The sequence below is a fragment of the Zingiber officinale genome, chromosome 2B, assembly GCF_018446385.1.
Source record: "Zingiber officinale cultivar Zhangliang chromosome 2B, Zo_v1.1, whole genome shotgun sequence".
In the NCBI taxonomy this organism is placed as follows: Eukaryota; Viridiplantae; Streptophyta; class Magnoliopsida; order Zingiberales; family Zingiberaceae; genus Zingiber; species Zingiber officinale.
The window spans coordinates 61,119,183-61,134,438 of NC_055989.1; the positions used below are offsets into that span (position 1 = coordinate 61,119,183).

General features: G+C 41.3%; 1 protein-coding gene across 2 annotated transcripts; it reads right to left on the reverse strand.

Annotated features, from left to right (window-relative positions):
- Positions 1–5,404: 5,404 nt before the first annotated feature.
- On the reverse strand, positions 5,405–9,783 carry LOC122045676 (probable serine/threonine-protein kinase PBL7). Of its 2 annotated transcripts, none has more exons than XM_042606001.1 (6): positions 9,474–9,783; positions 9,083–9,372; positions 8,874–9,009; positions 7,483–7,741; positions 7,174–7,306; positions 5,405–5,837 (listed from the first exon to the last, which is right to left on the reverse strand). In XM_042606001.1, exons 1-6 carry the CDS (start codon positions 9,625–9,627, stop codon positions 5,577–5,579), a joined length of 1,233 nt encoding a protein of 410 aa, XP_042461935.1. In that variant the 5' UTR covers positions 9,628–9,783; the 3' UTR covers positions 5,405–5,576. The 2 variants fall into 2 exon arrangements, with proteins under 2 accessions (XP_042461935.1, XP_042461934.1); XM_042606000.1 differs by having other exon boundaries at positions 9,083–9,375; positions 9,474–9,782.
- Between the last annotated feature and the right edge of the window lie 5,473 nt (positions 9,784–15,256).

Sequence of the window (15,256 nt, forward strand, 5' to 3'; positions counted from 1 at the left end):
AGTAGTAGTGGGACAGCAGGTGAAGAGGTGGCTGTTGGTACAACCACATCTTGGGTGGAGGGCATAGCAAAGGTAACCGGTGATTGACGAGTCTAATTCACGGGGGCAGTAGTGGTATTTGCACGGGGAGATGCAAAGAAGGTTGGCTATGGGAAATTGTCTGGTTGAGAAAGAGTCTCCTGTGTTGGACTGCCCCCTAGAATTGGATCGATATAAGGATAAACAAATAAAGTTCATTCAGAAAATTGCACCTCCTCACGGATGGGCTCTTCTTGGGCTGAAGATAGACGCAGAGAAGATGTTTCCAAGGAGGGGGCTCGCCTCTTAGGAGATGGGGCGAGAGTAAGTTTGCGTCCCTTACATTTTTTTCTTGGGGGATGTGTCTTTCTTTGAAGGAATATCGTCCAATACTGGGAGTGGATCAGGAGGTAGCTCCCCAGAAATGGTAACCGCAATGGATTCCATTGCCTGACTTTCAGAAGTCTCCCTATTGGTCAGGAGGAGACCTCGTTCGTCCAATAATTCTCGCTCCTAGGTACCAAGTTTTTCCTTGGTTAGTTCAATTTCTTCATGGACCACGGACTTCAAAATAGCATCCACTGCATAAAATGAAAGAACACTTTAGTCAGCAATAACATAAGGATTAAATTACTAAAACTTACCAAAAGAACAAGATAGTTTCTTTTGGATTGAACTCAAATCGAAAAGATAAAGAACGCCTTCATTCAACCACTTATGAATGCGGAAACATTGGTTGCCCAATTTGAGAAGGAAAGAAACAAAAGTAGGATCCTGTTTAAACTCTCTAAGGTTAGGGAGAAGATGAAAGGAGGATTGCCATTCGGTGGACCAAGTAGCCAGACCAGGCATTTCCATGAAGAAGAAATGGAATTTCCAACTTTTGTTCAAAAATGACATGTCTTCAAAGAAGACCATTTTTAGTCGAGACTGGAAAAGAAAAGTCTCTAGCTTTGATTTTTGGGAGTAAGAAAATAGATAAAGATTGTAAGGAGTAGAAGGAATGTCGAATAAACAAAATAACATGAACATCCCACACATATATGGAAAGGCATTTAGGATGAACTATTGTAAAGGGATATGAAAATATTAGCTTACTTCCAATAAAAAGGGATGGATAGAAAAACAAAGGCCGACTACTAACTGGTCGGAAAAGAAGGTGATGTGGTTAAGAGGGGGATGATAAGGATGATCGTCTGACAAAGGAAGAGTAATATGGTGATTCTTGGGAATTGCATATCAAGAGTAGAGATAATCTTTATCGAAATTATCAAAACTAGAACTGGTAAAGGTGTATCAGGGGGCGAAGGATTCTTGAGCCATAAGGAACGTAAAGAGAAAATGACTTACTAAATCTCTTAAGGCGTGGGCAAAGAAAAGGTTAAGGAGGAGGGTTCATTAGGAAAGAAGTTAAAGAAGATGAAGTGCAAAGTGATGAGGTGGTTTACTGTTTAGGGTTTTTATAAAGACTCGTTTAATCATGGTAGTTTGATCAAAACGAGCAAGGGTCCGATGAACCATTGATCTGAGGGGAAGGTGTGACATTGAGTCATACAAAGTAACGTGCAATGGAAGTCGCTTCATAAAACAAAAAGGAGAGTCACGTGGCGTCAACCTATAAACGGGCATTTATGATGGAGGTGACAACTACATTATTCCTCTATCCATGAACCTCTCCGCACGTCCTTAGTGTTAGTTAGAGCCCTAGAGCCAATCATTTGATGATTGTTGTATGGACTCATTGTATCATATTCTTATATATAAAGGCATTTGGTTTTGGTTATTATTCTTACTTGTATTGGTGCCAAATAAACTAAGTATAATAGCATCCTTGAGTAGAAGGTTCTTACCTATATCAATCGATTGGTTGAATCGATAGTGAGATGATAGAGGGAACACTACTCTTAATCATTCCTAGTCGAGTATTAACATTCAGGGGCAATGTTAATGCAATAAGACTTGCATGTAGGTCAACTCGATGATTTGATGTCACAAGTCATGGATATAGAGATATCAAGTTGACACATGAGTATGCATTGGAGAATGTATACTGAATGACCCGCCATGAGAAAGTATCATGGATCGTTAAATGAGTGTCATATACTTTCTCATGTGGCTATTAGTATGACTACTAGTCCTTGGACCTGAAGTCACCATGGTTCCTTACATAAGGAGTTATGTACTTTGGTTTCGTCAAATATCACCCGTAACTGGGTGGACTATAAAGGCGATTACTGGGTATGTAACAAATTATGCGGAGGGATGTGAGTGATGTAGATGGGATCTATCCCTCCTATATGACGGGAGTGACATCGATATTCTTGATAGAGTGAGACCACAAAGTGCATGGTCATGCCTAAATGAGTCAATATGAGATGTTGAGCTCATTTGATTGAGTGAGTCTACTTGGAGTTCAAGATTTAGATTGATTAGAGGATGACACGGTTTATGCCTCACATTGATTAATCTAGATGTCAAGGATAGAAGGACAATGTCATATATTGTGAGGAGTCACAATTAGTAGTCACAAGGTGATGTTGGATCTCAACATTCTTATAACTTGGGTAGTAATGATGTGTTGCTAGATACCACTCATTACTTATGCTTCTAAATTGGTTTAGGAGCATTGCCAACGTTATAAGAACCTATAGGGTCACACACAAAGGACAATTAGATGGAGATTTGGTTCATATGATGAACCAAGATGATTAGATTCATGTGATGAATCAAATTGGATTTAGAGTAATCCTAATTGATCTAATTGAGTTGGACTCAATTTGATTCATGTGTTCAATGAGTCTAATTTAGATTATGACTCATTGAATCAATTTAATTAAATGAATTAGATCAATTATACTAAATTGGCTTGAATCAAATGGTTGGATTTGATCAACCATGGGAGTTATAATGTCAAGTTTGACTTAACTTGAGAGGAAGAGTCAAGTTTGACTTGACTATTTGTTACCTCATTTGTGAGTTGACATTAAGTGACCAATAATCGTGTTACACATCATTGAGTCTAGCACATGTGTGTGCCACCTCATGGAGGTTACAAATCTCCTCTTTAACGGCCACATTAAATGAGAAAGGAGGTTACACTCCTTAATGTGGTCGGCCACTTATGGTGGAATGAAAGGGTTAATTTTTCATTCGAGCCAATTCATTCCATCTTCTTCCTCATCTCATCTTCTTGCTCTCCCTCTCCTCCTCCTTGGCCGAACCACCTAAGGTGCTAGCACACCTTTGTTTGGTCTTCTCCACCTAGTTTGTTCGTGTGGATACGCATAGAGGATCGTACACTTGACGATCTTGAGATCCGGCGAACCTTTGGACGAGTGGGATTGCGAAGGGCATCGCATCAAGGGTAAAATCTCTCAACCATGTAGTTCTAGTGTAGATCTAGAGGTAAGAAACTCGTACACGTAAAATTTTGTTTTATTTTACTTCGCACGGAGCCGGTGGCATGGGAATCGGGGTTTCCGTAACGCAAAAAAGTGATTTTTGCGGCCCGAAATTCCTAACACTTAGTAACCTCACCTAAATGAGCTGGCTACGGACAGACAGTTTTTGAAAAAATTGCTAAGTCCCAAAGACTTAAAGGGAAGAGTGGATTACTGAATGGTCTAGTGAAAAGGTCGAACGAGCAAAAGTAGGAGTTGAGTCCAGTCAGTCGGCTACACCTCCTTCGACTAGACTTGAAGGGGATGATAGTGATATGAGTTGTGATAAGTGGACCCAGAAGGTAACGTGGCAGTCAAAGTCCAAGTGATGGGGTGATCACAGTCAATGTAAGGTGGCAGTCATACTATAGAAGGAGTAAAATCCCCTTATCCGCCTTTAATTAAATTGCCCAGTGCTAAGCTTTTTAGATTCCAGTAGACCGAGTTATAATCTGGTAAGGGAAAGATGATCAGCCCTTAAGCTAAGCAAATCGGGGAGCCTAGTGTCTCAAGAGCGGTCAGAGCTTAAGGTAGTCAAGCTTATAGTCGGTCGGTCTTACATATCAGTCGGAATGACTAACTCACTCCACAACATACCAATCATAAGTGGCAGTGCGCATGTGCATCTGTCCAATGTCAGAGTCAGACGAGTATACATACCCTTACCGTATAAAAATTCAATCGGGCAATGGCATGACGTAGTTTCAATATACTAACTGAACTTCTCATAACATAGCTGCATCTCTCGATAGACCATTCTAAGTCCAAGCGAGAAAAGGATGATCGAGCCTGCAGTACCTATCCTCATATTACCACCTGGATGGGTTTCAATAAAGTATATGTTGTCAGATGGACTTCTAAGGAGCATGAGGCACTATATTATTTCTTGAGCGGATTCCAACATGACTAAGACATTATATCAATCTTAAACGAATATCTCAAGGTTGCGTGAAATATAACAGAGCAACTTAAAGACTGGCCAAAATATACTCAGCAAACAGCAGCATAACGAGACAGTCAAATTAAGGACCGGTCGAGATACATGCATAACACACAACAAAAGCAACTTATGCAAAATGCAACTGAACGTCTCAACAAGGCGACTGGCTTAAGGATTGGTCGAGTTATGCTCAGCAGATAACATCATCCTAACCAGATAGTCGGCTTAAAGACTGGCCGAGACATATTCAACCAACAACATCATTTTAACAGGGTGGTCAGCTTAAGGACCGGTAGGATTATATTCAATCAATGACATCATCCTAACAGAACGGCCGACTTAAGGACCAACCAAATTATATTCAGTTGACAACATCATCTTAACAGGGTGGCAGACTTAAAGGCCGACGGATAATGCTCAATAGACAATATCCCTACAACTTATCATAATAATAACTTTGTGTTAGAAAATATTCTTCTGAAAACTTCTTTAGAAACCATCATGTCTCCCGTCAGCAAACCAATAATAATAGCATATTCCTTCATCAACCTTAACAATAATAGACGACAAAGAGAGTACACATATGGGTAAAATAACAATTCCTCAAACGATTATGATGAATTGCGGAGTTTACGTCAGAGGGGAGTTCTCTCGATAACAAAAGTACGCTCACTAACATCTGCAACTCTACTCTCACACATACGTTCTGACTGTTCTTCATCCACTCGTTCAGACGATGACTGACTTGAGCGTCGAAGGACCTTCGTCAAAAATTCCTCCTAATTTCTGGACGTTGACATTTTATTGACTAGTCTCCTTGTGCACAGGTTAGAAGAAGAAGCTTTTGTGGAGAGAGAAAAGTCTTTTGTTGATCAATCAACTATTCATCGTGCCCAGCATCAACTCCGCAGATCTAAGACAGGATCATATATCTACTATAAGAAAAATACAATAAAATTTGTAAATTGACATGCATAATACACGTTCATTAAGCTGTAAACATCTGTTTTTAAAACTGACACCAATCATTTTATTTATAAGTCTCAGAAATTAAAGCTCCATTTTGAAGGAACATCAACGTTTAAACATTCTGCTGCAGCAAAAGTGAAGCCAGACTTAACTTACATATTCTGCTACAAAATTCTGACATGTTTCTGAACTAGAGCACAAAATTCATATTAATCATACTCGGGTTTTGTCGCAGGTTTGCAAGATTGAGAAGTGGATGAACTGGAAATCTTCTTCGAAGATCGGTTCTTTACCAGAGGAGCAAGTGACTGGACAACATCGGCCATTAAAGGCCGGTAATCAGCCTCTGGTTGCACACACATTGCAGCAATGGCTGCCACCTGAACAGCATCCTTCATGGAGTACTGACCTTCTAATGCTGGATCCATTATCTCAATTACCTTCTCCCTGACGTTGAGATAAGGAAGAGCCTGTGGCAACCAAAATAACAGAATTAACTAATCCCAAAAACTAACTCATATATATATATCCTTGATCATGGGGCATACAACTGTCACTACTACAAATAAGAACCATAACTCCTAGTATTGGATCAATTAAATATTTGAACTCAAAGGGGAAAAAAACAATATTGATGGTCCAAGACCATAGATATAGCTAGATAAAACTTCAATTTACTTCTTGAATAAACAAATTGGCCAAGAATCTTCTAGATGTACTTAAGAATAAAACACTAGCAAAATCCCATCTATGAATATTTGTTGTTGTTGTCAGAATAAGTAGAAGCTCAATCCTATTGACATAGTAATTGGAAATGGAAGAAAAGTTGCATATTGATATGTATGTTCCATAAGAAAATTAAATATTTTAATCATTCTACTAATAGTGAAATAATACATTGTTCCATCCTATAATAACCCAGGTAAAATCATCTTGTTGCGCTTGAAATGAATAGAATTCAATAAGCTTTAGCTAATGTAATAAGGATACTAATTGTCATTCTAAAGGTTCTAACTTTTTTTATTTTAAAAAGTTCAGGAACAAATATATGTGGAATAGATAAATTCCAACCACCTAAGTAAAAAATTGTTACAAATAATGAATAAGAAGCAAGATAAAATAAATCGAATCTGATACCTGACTGTTCCGTTTGATCCAGCTACTAATTTTTATTTCGCTTTTGGTAATCAAAGGGAAATCTCATATATTCATGGAGGAAGAAATTATGAAAACTGTAAATTATATGGGTTAGCGCTTTAGATTCCACCCTCAAACCATGCTTGAATTGTATTTCAAATATACCAACAGTACTTGAGCTATTAGATAATTATAGTTGATAATAATATCCATTGCTATTTTAATACCATACAGGAGACCTCAACCTCAAACGACTCTTCTATGGCCACAAACAAATGCAATGATTTATTACTTCCTTTTGTTTTAGGTACAAAACAAAATAAAGATCTTTGTTTTCCGTTGTTGCTACGGGTTGAATTTGGACATCATTTTCATCTTATTCTTTTTCAGCACTCTGAGCAAGCATATTCTTTAAGGTCTCCACATGGAACCAAATCACATATACATGCAAGATTCACAGTGAAATAAAAAATGTGTTCTCTCAGAAACCAAACTAGATTTTGATTCACTGACCTAGACAGAAATAAGAGGATGAATATATGAAACACAAACCCTATCAGTCATATATCACTCTAACTTGATTTATTCGTCAAAAATGGATAAATAATAGAAAACAGATAATAAGAGTGGTGGTAATGCTTTCCACATCCTTAAAAAAAAAGTACTTACCCAGGCTACAAGAATTCCTTCCCCTGATGGCCTATTCATGTCTACTGGAACCCTACCAGTTAGCAGTTCCAATAAAACTACCCCATAGCTGTACACATCTGATTTTGTTGTTAAATGCCCGGACAATGCATATCTGTAAGAGAAGACAGTAGCTATTCATATGAAAATAGTAACTTGTTTTATATGCAGCATTACTAAATCTACTAATTTGTTTTATGTGTTGCATCATTGAATGTATTGAACACCCTTGACATGGCGGAGTTTTTTAAATAATTATTATGACTATAAGGAGAGAAAGCTGGTTTGTACTCTGGAGCAACATATCCTTGTGTGCCAAGTATACGTGTTGAAACATGACCACCTGCTTTATCAGAACCGAACTTTGCCAAACCAAAGTCGGAAACTTTGGCATGGAAGTTGTCATCCAACAAAATGTTGCTGCTTTTAAAATCCCTATGGATGACAGGTGGGCTGACATGCTCATGAAGATATTCTAGACCTTTTGCGGCATCAAGAGCTATTTGCATTCTAGTATCCCACTGCAACTTTGAAATGCCACCGCATGAACCTGGTGGTTAGAATCAGGTTGGTAAATGAAATATGGAATTCTTAAGATCATAGTCACAGAAATTGCAGTTCATGTGCAAGGAAGCACGCCTAGATAAGAGCATGCTGCATTGTAAACAGATTTAAGAAAAAAGCAGCATAATGCCTGTCTCAGCATTTTGGGTCAAGATCAAGTGAAAAAAGGAGCGCTATAACATGATACACTAGTTTGGCAGGAAATCAAAGTCATTTTCTGTAAAAACAAAATCAATGTGCTTCCATTTTTGACTTAAATATATTATGAATTTCGTAGGATAAGATATGCCTTTATGTAAAGAACTGGGAATAAGTAATTGGTTTAGTATGCAAAGTGAAAAAAAGAGTTTGTAACAGTTCGTCGTGGCAAAGAGACAGCACTAACTATGATGTCCTTTTTGAAACAAAACTGTCTATGAGAGGATAACTTTTAAAATTACTAGAATCTCAAGAACAAATTGTAAGAAGCATCAAGTATAAGTCAATTTCTAGACATATGATTTGGGACCTTTTCAGAGATTAATTTCTTATTTACTCTTCTCTATTGTTTGACAACCAATTTGGTGAAAGATGAACCAACAACTCCAGATGTTTTGCACTTTTAGCCAAAACTTTGATATGTGCACATTTAGCTGAAGCCTATGTCATGAATCAATCCCTAAAAATCAAGCTACAATAAAAATTTCTAGTTTGGAAATCAAAGTAGCAGCAGAAGTAAATTAAACAATCGTATCACATTATGGTCAACTTCAACTTTAAAAGGACACAGATTCTTCACAGTCCTTTTTAATCTTTTGCTAGCACAGAAGGCAGATTGTTTTCTACAATATTAACATTTAGAATTAACATTACATATTATGCAGGTAAGACTTACGAGCTAGTCATTGAGTAGGATCCTAAAATCTTTCTACAATTACTTGGTTGCTGGGACTACAAGAAAACTTTATTCTGTTCACAGTAAGAGTGAGCTTGTGCAATGCTAGAATAATAAATAATTTATGGCATACGTTAATAGAATTACACATTGCTTCCCTATTATTATAGTAGATTCCTCTAATTAATCAAAAGTCAGTTAAATCTCCCAGAAACACTACTGAAGTAAGCGAAACAAGCATAACCTTTTGTAGGATATAGATGTTCCTGAAGACCACCATTAGCCATAAACTCATAGACGAGAAGCCGGTGCCCGCTGTCAGAGCAGTGCCCGACCAATGTCAAGAGGTGAGGAGAGTGAAGACGGGTCAGAAGCTCCACCTACATTTCAAAGGCCAACATTATTGACAAACATTACGGTAAACTGATGGGATGATATGAACAAAACAGAGACCTCCGTATTGAACTCTTCCTCGCCTTGCTTCCCAGGTCGATCCATGAGCTTGACGGCCACTTTCCGGCCATCAGGAAGCACTCCCCTATACACAGCCCCAAAGCTCCCATGCCCGACAACATTTCCCTTCCCAAAACTCCCGGTGGCCGAATGGAGCTGCTTGTAGCTGAACACCTGCACCCCGCTGTCAATCGCCAAAATCGGCACATCGCCACCGCCATCTCCACTGCCGCTGCCTCTACCGCTGCCGCTCCGCAAAGGCGCCGCCTTTTCCTTCTCCTCGTTCCTCCCTTCTTTTAGGACATCAAGAAATCCAACAACCGAGATAATAAATCAACTCAAAAAGGAAAGAGAATGGAAGAGGAAGCTAACAGAGGTGCTCTGTGCTCACTAAGGGACTTGAGATGCTTGGAGACCTTGCTGCTGATGTAGCAATAGTAGCTGAAGGCAACGAAGAGGGAAGCCAGCGACAGCGTCGCGAGGACTACGATCACCAAAAGGGCCACGCTTTCCTCCCTCTTGTACCCATCCTCCATTTCTCCCATGCTGGTATCTGCAGCCGGACGATCTGGAAGGCGATCGGGGAAGAACTGAACTCCACTAGCCGACCGAGTTGAGGGGAAACGAAGAACGGCTAGGTCTGAGAAGTGGAGCAGCAGCGTGGGGCACGGAACGCGAGGTTAGAGGTGAAAACTTTGTTTTATGCATTGGAAAAATTTTCAAATATTCAAAATTACTAGAATATATATATATATATATAGAAACGAAGAACAGCTAGGTCTGAGAAGTGGAGCTACAGCGTGGGGCACGGAACGCGAGGTTAGAGGTGAAAACTTTGTTTTACGCATTGGAAAAATTTTCAAATATTCAAAATTACTAGAATATATATATATATATATATATATATATATATATATATATATATATATATTGAATTATAGAGAAATTAATATATATTGTAGAGTAAAAAATGAATATTTAAATTTAATAAAAAAAATTTATCGTAAATTTTAAATTTTAAATAAAAAAATCTGATATAGATATTTTTAATATATCTATGAGGAGAGATTGTGAGGTTGTTACTAAAATAATATAGTTGTTGTCGAATGTTGCAATATTAATATCATAACTAACATTGTTAAGTACGTAGATAGAATTATACAAGAAAGTCGATGAAGAAGGTACGCTCATTCTTACACACCACCTCTTAATATTTGATCCGGTTAATATTTGATCTGTGATGAGGAGGGGCCCGCTAAGCAGAGGAGTCAATGGCACGATGAAAATTAAAGTTAAAACGGTCAACACCTTGATAGTCATCTTCCGATCGAGCAACCCCCTTTCCCGACTGGGAGAAAGAATCGTCGAGCTTACATGAAACAGATGTTAGCACAGCTCGGTCATGTACCGAGCTTCCGGCGCTCAAACAGACAAGGTATATGCCGAGTGGCAAATCCGCTCGGACTCACATCGGTAAAACAGTGACGACCGAGCAGACTACATTCAGACACAGCTTCTCTGTTCTGCATAGCAGCGGAGCCTGGACAGTGGGATGTTGGTCGAGCGGTCATTCTGCTCGGCCCGATGACAAGATCGCCCGGACGCCTGATAGCTGGCCGAGCAGTCATTCCGCTCGACCCGAGGATAAGATCGCCCGGACGGCCGATAGCTGGCCAAGCGGCCATTCTGCTCAGCCTGAGGACAAGATCGTCCGGACGACCGATAGCTAGCCTAGCGGCTCTTCCGCTTGGCCTGTAACAGATAAAAGGAGGATCAAAGGATATCCTTCTAGGAACCTATGTCGCCGACAGACGACATGCTTGGCGGCATGGTCAGACAGAAGATCGTACGACGGAAGCTTCCGCTGTCTTGTCAGAGATATGCTCGAGTCGTTAGGGTATGGTGTCAGGGACACTTTTCTGACACGTCTCTTTAGGGTATGTTTTGTGGAGTGTTCGGGCCTCGAGAAGCGTGCACGCGCTCCCCGGGAGTCCTATATAAAGACCCCCAAGCTTCGACGGAGATATGCATAATCTCTACTGTAGCTACAGTTACTCTGCCATTTTGCTTCCTCGTTTCTTCTACATCGCCGGTGTTTGACTTGAGCGTCAGAGGGTCATCGCTGGGAACCCCTCCCCGGCTCGGCAATGACGTTGTTGTGGTTGCAGGTTTAACTGACGAGAAGTCCACCAACGGCCAATAGGAGCACCACGTCCCCAGCATCCATCGCCTCGACCCTCGGACAGGATCAAATTTGGCATCGTCTGTGGGAATGCACCTACATCCGAGCTGAGAAAATGGAAGAAGCTGGACGACTTCACACTGTGACGCTCACTCAAGAGGAGCTCAATGCGCTAATACAAGAGCGAGCGACAAAGATCGTTGAGCAACAACAGCAAAAGGCACTAGCCGATTGATTGGCGCAACAAGCAACGTCGGCCTCTGGAGGCCGAGCAGCTCATGACGATTGACCGAAGCAATATTCTATTTTGGGACAAAATAGACTGCCAACCGGCATGCATGGAGAAGCTCCACCCGCACATATTCCATTCCATCTGGCTCTGTTCCAAACACCCTCAGAAATTGCGCAAGCAAATCAGGAAAGGGGATCTTCTTCAGACGAAGCGCCCGTTAGGGACGCAAGGAAAGGCAAGGCGCCCTGAGCCAACGCGTCTCCTGATCGGATCAACCGCCAGTTCTCTGAAGCAATACTTCAAGACCCATTGCCGAGGCACTACGCTCCATTGGCAATCGGAGAATACAACGGATCGACCGATCCGGATGATTATTTGGGAAAGTTCGACAACGCTGCTACACTTCACTAATACACAGATGGGGTGAAGTGTTGAGTCTTTCTTACAACGTTGTCCGACTCGGCCTAGCGTTGGTTCAGGAGGTTGTCGGACGGATCAATACAAAGCTTCAAGGATTTTCGAACGGCCTTCCTCCACCATTTTACAAGTAGCAGGCGCTACCAAAAGACGAGCGTCAGTCTGTTCTCTTTGAAGCAAGGGCCGAGAGAAACCCTCCGAGCATACATCCAACGCTTCAACTAGGTAACTATGGATATCCCCTTGGTCTCATCTGAGAACATGATGAATGCCTTCACCTAGGGGCTCGTAGAGGGAGATTTCTTCTGGTCGCTCATCAGAAAGTCGCCCCGCAACTACGACCATATGCTCAATAAGGCTAATGAGTATATAAATGTGGAGGAGGCTCAGGCAGCCAGGAGGAAGGAGGCACCATCCGAGCCCTCGGTGCCAACCGAACGACGACTGCCGAGTAGCCACCAACCGCCAAGGGGGCCGAGAGCTGAAGGCTGGCCGCACCAAGAAACGAGGGCACAGGTCGTGTAGCATGTGGCTTCCGATCGACCAAAGACATCTAAGGATAAGGTATAGACACCTATGTTCTGTTCCTTCCACCAATCGGCATCCCACAACACTTGCGACTGTCGTGGGTTGACACCAATCACCCGACCGACACCTAGGGGTTATCATCGTCGATCGCCTTCACCCGACCAACGACACGGGCATCAAACCGCCGGGCGACGAGAAGACGTCAGGCGGTCACCCGAGCGGCAACTGTTGGGATCTAGCGCGCCAAAGAGGCGAAAACGTAGCAAAAAAATTACTAGATCCTCTTATTCAGCAGATCCATGCGAAGGGAAGAAACATTTTCTATTCATAATCTAGACTAAGCTACATGATAGGATTATACCTTTGATGTGTGCCCTTCGCAATCCCGACAGCAACCTCTTCTTGTTTAGATGCAGATCTCAGCGCATTCAAACGTCCACGCCTCTACAGTATCCACACGAACAAGCCTTGTCTTTGCTTGTCTCACAAACAAAGCAAGATGGAGAAGAAATCACAAGGTTGTGCTAGCAACCACAATGGTGATTTCGGCCAAGAGGAGGAAGAAGGAAGAAGAAGAATGCCAAGGGTCTCTTCACATTCACATCTAATGAAAATCACTTCCAAAATGATTTATATAACCATCCCATGGTATACCAAGAGTGTCCACCGTTTCATCTTCTAATCCAATGACTCAAAATCAACCATTCGATCCAATGGTTGAATTTTGACCATTCAACTTCTTTTGTGAACTCAAGTTCAACCAATGAGTCTACCCCATTGATTCCCATGCAATTGAACTCAATCCAACAATTGGATCCCTTTGAGTCTAACTCAATGAGTCAAATTCGGATTACACTTAATCCATTGATTCATCACATGAACCCATCTCCATATCAACTTGTTCTTTATGTGTGACCCTATAGGCTCTCGTAACATTGGCAATGTACCCAAATCAACATTTGCGATACATAAACAATGAGTAACATCTAGCAAGGTATCATTGCTACCCAAGTGACGAGAAAGTTGAGATTCGACCTAACCTGTCCGTGGCTATCATCATGTATGACTTGGTCTGTAACGACCCGGCCCTCTTGGCCCATTTGGCGACCCTCGGGTCGTCGACCGTCGGCCCTTATGTCGTCGGTCCATTTGGCGACCTCTCATGTCGTCGATCGACGACCCTTGGTCGTGCTGTTACTCAATAGGACTTTCCACCTTTGGCAATGGATTTTTGCCTTCCCCAGGATTCGAACTCTAAACCTCTAGGCTTAAGTATTAGAGTTTATGAATCCTGGTAACCAAGTGAGATGATCTCACTTGGTTACCAGGATTCATAAACTCTAATACTTAAGCCTGGAGGTTTAGAGTTCGAATCCTGGGAGAGGCAAAAATCCACTGGCCAGGGGTGGAAAGTCCTAGTGAGTAACGACATGACCAAGGGTCGACGACATGAGAGGTTGCCAAATGACGACATAAGGGTCGACGATCGACGACCCGAGGGTCGCCAAATGGGTCGGGTCGTTACAATAAAGGCGCCTTTTTATTGTAACGACCGATTTGGCGACCTCGGGTCGTCGGCCGTCGATCGTGCCGTTACTCACTAGGACTTTCCACGGCATTTTGCCTCCCCGGGTTCGAACTCTAAAGCTCCAGGCTTAAGTATTAGAGTTTATGAATCCTCGTAACCAAATGAGATGATCTCACTTGGTTGCGTGATCATAAACTCTAATACTTAAGTCCGGAGGTTAGAGTTCGAATCTGAGAGGCAAAACTGGAAAATCTAGTGATAACGACGACGGTCGACGACTCGAGGGTCGCCAAATGGGCCGCCAAATGGGTCAGGTCGTTACATGGTCCCTCTATCCTTGATATTTAGATTGATCAATGAGGCATAGACCGTGTCATCCTCTTATCAATCTTTGTGTTTCTTGATCTCCAAGTAGACACACTTATCAAATAAGCTCAATAGCTCATATTGACTTATTTACGCATGACCATGCTTTCTTGTGTCCTACTAATCAAGGGGCCCACAGATATCGCTTCCGTCATATGGAAGGGATAGATCTCATCTACATCACTCACATCCCTCTGCATAATTCATTGCATACCCAGTGATTGACTTTATAGTCCACCCTGTTACGGGTGACGTTTGACGATACCAAAGTATACAACTCCTTATGTATGGAACCGTAGCGACTTTAGGTCTAAAGACTATTCATACTAATAGTCACATGAGAATGTTTATGACACTCATACGACGATCCATGAAACATTCTCATGGCGGGTCATTCAGTATATATTCTCTAATATATACCCATATGTCAACCTGATATCTCATATCCATAACTTGTGTGATCAAGTCATCCATTGACCTACATGCTAGTCTCAACGTATTAATATTGTCCTTGTATATTAATACTTGACTAGGAATAGTCATGGCCCAAAGACCCAATTCGATTGGATAATTTATGTTGTAATTCAAAATATGGCCTACGTGCCATTTTGTGTGTTTGCGTGTGTTGTATTTGATACGCGACCTACGAGTCGTGTCTCCCCTTTTATATTCTGGTTGTAAATTAGATTTAGACTCGAATGTAACTCAAGTTTCAAAATGTAATGTAAATTTTGAAGCGGTGGAAGGCCCACTCAAGACGGAGTTACGAGGAAGGCGCGAGTAACACAAGATGGTCAAAAGGAAGGCGCTTAAGAAGCTGTTGACCTTAGGTTGACCATCCGATCTTCTCATTGGCTTGAGAAGATCGTAGTAGGGCCATGACATAATCACAAAATTATTTAATTAATTACTTTTGTGTGT